Source organism: Lactuca serriola, chromosome 4, assembly GCF_051521515.1.
Source record: "Lactuca serriola cultivar US96UC23 chromosome 4, Lser_US96UC23_V15, whole genome shotgun sequence".
NCBI lineage: Eukaryota > Viridiplantae > Streptophyta > Magnoliopsida > Asterales > Asteraceae > Lactuca > Lactuca serriola.
The window spans coordinates 70,055,958-70,062,944 of NC_136411.1; the positions used below are offsets into that span (position 1 = coordinate 70,055,958).

At 35.7% G+C, this 6,987-nt stretch overlaps 1 protein-coding gene across 1 annotated transcript; it reads right to left on the reverse strand.

Moving 5' to 3' along the window:
- Positions 1 to 5,559: 5,559 nt before the first annotated feature.
- Positions 5,560 to 6,258, reverse strand: LOC145098495 (uncharacterized). Its single transcript, XM_079036131.1, has one exon. It carries the CDS (start codon positions 6,256 to 6,258, stop codon positions 5,560 to 5,562), a length of 699 nt encoding a protein of 232 aa, XP_078892257.1.
- Between the last annotated feature and the right edge of the window lie 729 nt (positions 6,259 to 6,987).

Genomic DNA, 6,987 nt, shown 5'->3' on the forward strand with positions numbered 1-6,987 from the left:
CAAAGAGGACAGTAGGAGTACCATTGACCTTAAAGAGATTCAAGAGTCAACTAATGAAGGAACCTTAGATGACACTAGCACTCAACCAGAGGAAATAGTTCTTGTTGAACCAGTTGATAAATCATTACCTCTTCGAAGATCCACTAGGGTGAGTGTGCCACCTGAGTTGGATGGTTTTCATACTACTTCAGACGGTGACACATTCATCAGTGATAGGACACTGGTGAGTTTAGATGAACCAGTCTCTTATAAGGAAGAAATAGCATGTCCAGAGGCTTCCAAGTGGAAAGAGGCATTGGACAGCGAGATAAAGTCCATGTATGACAACCAAGTTTGGAATTTGGTTGATAATGCACCGGGTTGTAAGACAGTTGGGTGCAAATGGATCTTCAAGAAGAAGATAGACATGGATGGGAATGTGCACACATTCAAGGCTAGACTGGTTGCGAAAGGTTTCACACAAACCCCAGGGGTTGACTATGATGAAACATTCTCGCCAGTAGCCAAGGTTAAATCTATCATGATATTGCTCGCCATAGCTGCCTTTCATGACTATGAAATCTGGCAGATGGATGTCAAGACTGCTTTCCTTAATGGGAAGTTGGCTGAGGATGTTTACATGAATCAGCCAGAGGGTTTTGTTGATGCAAAGTTTCCCAATAGAGTGTGTAAGCTTGAGAAATCCATTTATGGATTGAAACAAGCATCTCGCAGCTGGAATCTTTGCTTCCATGAGAAAGTCAAAGAGATTGGTTTCTCTAGGAGTGAAGATGAGTTTTGTGTGTATATCAAGGCTAGTGGGAGTATAGTAACTTTTCTGGTGTTATATGTCGATGACATATTACTCATTGTTAACGACATTCCAACCTTGAACGAAGTTAAGTCTTGGCTTGGAAAGTGTTTTGCCATGAAAGACCTTGGAGAAGCTGCCTATATTCTTTGGATTAGGATATTGAGAGATAGAAAGAAGAGACTAATTGGACTTAGTCAGAGCACATACTTGGATAAGGTACTAAAGAGGTTTAGTATGGAAAATTCCAAGAAGGGAGAGCTACCTATCCAGAGCAACACAAAATTGAGTAAGACTCAATGCCCTAGTACATATGAGGAAATAGCTGACATGAGTCGTGTACCTTATGCTTCCGTTGTCGGATCGATCATGTACGCTATGACATGTACTCGCCCTGATGTGGCCTTTGCTTTGAGCATGGCCAGTCGATATCAGGGAAACCCAGGAAGAGCTCATTAGATAGCAGTAAAGAATATACTCAAGTATTTGCGAAGAACAAAGGACTGGGTTCTTGTACTTGGTGGCAATGATACTTTGAGAGTAGATGGTTACAGTGATGCCAGCTTTCAAACGGATAGAGATAACTTCCGTTCTCAATCTGGCTAGGTATTTCTACTGAATGGAGGAGCAGTTACTTGGAAAAGTTCCAAGCAAGATACGGTGGCTGATTCTACTTGTGAATCAGAGTACATAGCAGCGAGTGAAGCGTCTAAAGAAGCAGCTTGGTTGAGGAACTTGATCGGGGATCTCAAAGTTGTTCCAACCATCCAGGAGCCTATGGAACTATTCTGCGATAATAAGGGAGCGGTTGCCTTAACTAAGGAACCCAGAGACCATGGTAAAACCAGACATATCGACAGAAAGTACCATTTCATCAGACATAGAGTAGAAGAAGGCCATCTTGTTGTAAAGAGGGTATCATCTGAAGATAACCCAGCAGATCCCCTCGCAAAGGGTCTGAGTAGGGCTAAGCATATTCAGCATGCTCGAAGCATAGGGCTGAAAGATGATATTAGTTTTAGTGGTTAGATTAGTCTAGTTCAGAAACTTATTACAAAGTAAATGTAATTGACTTTTGGTGATTAAATAATGAAGTATTATTTATGAGTTTGTTTACTGCCTTTTGTCAATTGTTTATTATTGGGTTTCATATTTTGCATGTTTTACTTCCCGAATAATATGATTGTTCAAACTCCATAGTCGCTCATACTTTTGGAAGTAAGTAGTGAATTAAGACTGTCATAAATTGGATTGCAAATTGTCTAAGGATAGACATAGCAATAGAATTATTGCAATGTTCATGAGTACTCAGAGAGTGAGATTTGAGTATTGGATAAACCCATACTCAGAGTATTACTTCATGGAATTCATCACGAGTAATACTGAGACAATAATATCTATGATCTTGAAACAAAGATATATGAGTTGTAATTTGCAAGTCGGCCATACATTGATGATACGAAAACGCAACAGTAACTTGGTGTTATAAAACGTATTGTCATGTATGGTTTGATGAGTAAAAGATACAAGAATATGATTCGATGTTTATTCGTTCCTTTTTACCTAATGGAAAAAGCGATATTCGTGGGCCCTCGATGATTTGGTGTTGACTTTTGTGTTGGGCCCAACTAGGACTAAATTGATGTGTTCGGTTAGAAGTCCTATATCATCACAAATCAAAAATCAAGAAACATAGATTCTGGACAAAGAGATTGATTGTATTCTATGTCTTATATCTAGGGAAATCTAGTAGAATAAAGGGTCATGTGATCACTTATCTTAGGACACATAACTGACTGGGTCAGAGTTCGGCAACAGCTTTTGGAAGCTACAATTTGTTGGTCAAATTTAGAAGTCATACTAGCAATTATAGTTACAGACTTATCCAAGTGGGAAACTGTTGGATTAGGTGTCTAAGCCCATAACTATAATTGGTATGTACTTGAATTGATAGCAGCACAGTCCTTTTGGGTCGCCCTCAAACCTAGCAACCGGACAAGGAAATTATGAAAGGAGAGATATTGATTTATTATAAGATTAATAAATTAATATAAATGATTTATTAATATGTTAAAAGATTAATATATTTATTAGAAATCATAATGTTTAATTAATAGTTAGCCAAAAATTAATTAGAATTAATTTTGGGGTTAACTATATTAGTTATAAAGTGCAGGGACTAGTTTGCAATTATCTAATAGTTGAGTGGAAAGCTCCAAAACCTCCTTGGAAAGGGGGTGGACGAAATCTATAGGGGGAAACCCTAATAATTTCGTCCAAGGGGGCTTGGATAAGGCCTTTGGATTAGCTTAGGCTCCAAGCAAAGGAGTATTAGGGTTTTCCCTAAACCCTAGATCCCTCAGCTATATAAGGAGCCTCCCAGCTCCTAAATTCGGCCACTCCTACCTTGGAAGAAACCTTAGGCCTATTTTTGCATACCCTACCCTCTCTCCTTCAAGTTTCCTTCTTGCTAGTTCTTGAGTGTGATTCCATTAGAGGCGTTACATTTGTGGTGCTAGGCTTCCAAGAAGATCAAGTTCAAGAGGATTATCAATTGTTTACTATAACAATTGAAAGGTATGTAACTCTAAAACCCTAGTTATTTATTTTCGAAAATAGTCTCTCTCCTCTAGGGTTCTTGTTTGCAATTCAAAGTTATATGTTCAATAGTTAAAACATAGATCCAAAGTAGGTTGCATGTGAACTTAGGAATTGTTTTTTTTTTTTTTTGTTTATTTGTTTTACCTAAAACCCATCATCATCAACAATTATTTAGACTCAAAACCAGAAAGATTGAAAATACACAGTGCAAACAGTGGCATACCTACATAAAACTTAAGAAACAATAACAAAGTTGCAAACAGGTGCAAACGTCATAACATCAACAACATTAATAAAAAAATTTCCCAAACATCAGGTGCATTTTAGTCAATACAGGACCAAAAATACGGAAACAACAGCAGCCCCTACTATTTCTATGTTGATTTAGTTGTGATATTGACGGTTTTTATTAAGTAATAGGCACACATAAAAGGAGACCATAAGTGGTTCTGGGTTTTTACATACCATCATTTTTTAAATTTTAAGAACTCACGAAGATTAAAGGCATTAACATCTATATGTTGAATTCTTAAAAACCTGAAACTATCAAGTTAATTTCACAATTAATGAAACATTAAAGATTTAAAAGTAGAACACAAGTTATTTGTGTATTGACATCTATAAGTTGAATTCTTAAAAACCTGAAACTATCGTGTGTCTCTCTCTCTCTCTCTATATATATATATATATATATATATATATATATATATATATATATATATATACAGAGAGAGAGAGAGAGAGAAAGAGAGAGAGAGTAGCCGTTTACCCGCGCTAAGCGTCGGGTGTGAATACTTTTTTTCAGAAATTAGTTTTTAGAGAGGATTAGTTTTTTACGTAAATAATTCCTACATCAAAACAATAATAAATTAAAGTCATGATAGCAAATACAATACCAGTAATATTGAAAAATAAAGAGTTATGAATGTTTATAAATGTGTACGAACACAATATTGATTGTACATTGTTAATTGTACAATACTTATTTATACACCCATTTGTTGTACAGACATTACTATTTTTGAATTGTTCGTTAGAGTCACTAATATTTGTGTATTCACATGTGATATCCCTCTGGTTATGCGAGAAATCTGATTCTAAAAAATAAATACCTACATTTGGAATTGTTTGTCCTTGAACTTTATTGATTGTCACGTAATGCATTTGCATATATCATTTAGGATTAGAGTATATATCAACAAATAAGTTCTTTGAGCAATTAGCTTCTATTAGACCATCCGTTATACCCACCACATACCACATATGTGGTGGGTGCCACATCAGCACCACATTCCATTACCACTAACATGGGATACTTACCACTAACACACCACTCCACATCATTATTTTTATTTTTTTTTTAATTCAAAAATACAATAAAATAACTTTTTTTTTAATTCAAAAATACAATAACATTACTTTTTTTTTAATCCAAAAATTAAAATAAAATTACAATTTTTAAAAGTAAAAAGCATTTATTTTTTTAAAACTATTTTTTCATTAATTATAAAAATAAAATAACAATTTTAAACTACATTACTTAGTTAATCTAGAAAACAAACATTACATTAATAAGAAAACGAACAAACATACATATAAAAATCCTAATCGTCGTTCATGTTATGTTGGTACAAATGTTCCGCGACATCTTCTCGAAGATTGAAACACGTTTCACTGTTATGAATTTCGACAGCTCGCTCCAAAAAAGCATTCGTTCCGGGTACGAACTCCTCAATTGGAACGACAACGTCGTTCAGATCATACGTGCAAATCGCTCGACCTTCATCTTCAATAATCATATTATGCATTATAATACATGCTAGGACCATTCGCTTAATTCTTTCTTTATCCCAAAGTCGTGTAGCATATTTCACTACATGCCATGTTTGCTTAAGGACTCCAAATGCCCTCTCGATATCCTTTCTCGCTGATTCCTGTTTTTTTGTAAACAATTTTGCTTTTTCACTTCGAGGAACTGAGTATGCCTTCATCAATGTAGAATAATCTGGGTATATCCCATCACCAAGGTAGTAACCATATTTGTATGCGTGCCCGTTTACCGGGAACGTCATATCAGGTGCTTTGCCGGTCCAAATATCGTTGAAAAGTGGAGACTGACCAAGAACATTAAGGTCGTTCTTAGACCCCGCTACTCCAAAAAAGGCATGTCATATCCACAAATCTTGAGATGCAACAGCTTCTAGGATGATAGTTGGTTCACCTATATCTCCTCGAGTGAACTGACCACGCCATGCAGTTGGACATTTTTCCCAAGCCACATGCGTACAATCTAGACTGCCAAGCATACCGGGAAATCCATGCCTCTCTTCATGAGCCGAATATAATCTCTTAATATCACGTTGAGTAGGTTTACGCAAATATTCTTCGTGAAAAACCTCATAAACACATGCAGAAAACCAATCTACACATTCAACCGCGGTCCTCTCGGATATTTTCAAGTATTCGTCAGATGCATCAAATGCTATACCGTATCCCAAATACCTAAGAGCAGCCGCACATTTTTGTATACTACTAAAACCCATTCTTCCTCTAGCGTCGGGTTTTTGTTTGAAAAAATCATAACGAGATTCTAAAGCATTACTAATACGTAAAAATATAGCCTTATTCAGACGAAAACGACGTTCGAACGAGTCGTCATTATAAAGACAATTATCGGCAAAGTAATCACGTACCAATAAGTCGTGTGCGGCTTGGCGATCACGATTGACGACCGCCCTTGTACGCGCTGCATTCGAACTTTCTTCGGCGTGAACGTGTTGCACAACATTGAAGAATGTCTCGACGAATTCTACGTCGTCATCCGAGTCAAAACTTTTTAAAAATTTCATATTTATCGAGGGATCCATAGGTGTAATTGAGTGTAGAATGTGTATGTATGTGTATGTGTTTTGGTATTGAGTTTTTATAATTGAGTTTGAAAAAAAAAAAAAAAAGGAACGGCCAAATAGCCGTTCAACGGCTCAAAAAGAAACAACCAATAGCAATCCTCGTTTCAATTCGTTGTCCCGACCACAACTTGCAACGACCACGGTCGACCACGAACCACCGGGACGGTGTGCACGTCCGTGGTTCGTGGCCAACTAGACCACGGACGTCTTCGTGCTAAGTACACCGGTTGGCCTTAGGCTGGTGGCAAATAGTTTCTTTTTGGAAATTATTTTCCTATCGATAATTAATTTTCATTCTCGAAACATATCATATTTAAACTTGAGTTTATATGTTTGTAATTAATATGTTAAGCTTTATAAGCGTTAAAGAAAAGTTAAGTAAAAAATAATGTGACTTTAGCTGATTGTGGTCAAAAAAAATTATTGATGCAATTGGTTAATTTAATATGTTTTAACAATGATGGTAGAAATATTAACTTACTCGATTCTTGATATTTGTTTGTGTGTATTTTATTCTATGGGACTTATATAATCTTTATAGCTTATTTGTATCAATATAATATAACGTACTTCTATACATACCAAAACACTTTTCTCACGCAAAAAAAAAAAATAATAATAAAAAAAATAAAAAAAAAATCTAAATAAAGTACAAAAATATATTTTAATAACTCATAATAAAAAAAT

Excerpts from the sequence above, each read along its gene's own strand:
- LOC145098495 (XM_079036131.1), bottom strand. The coding sequence starts at position 6,258 with ATGGATCCCTCGATAAATATGAAATTTTTAAAAAGTTTTGACTCGGAT.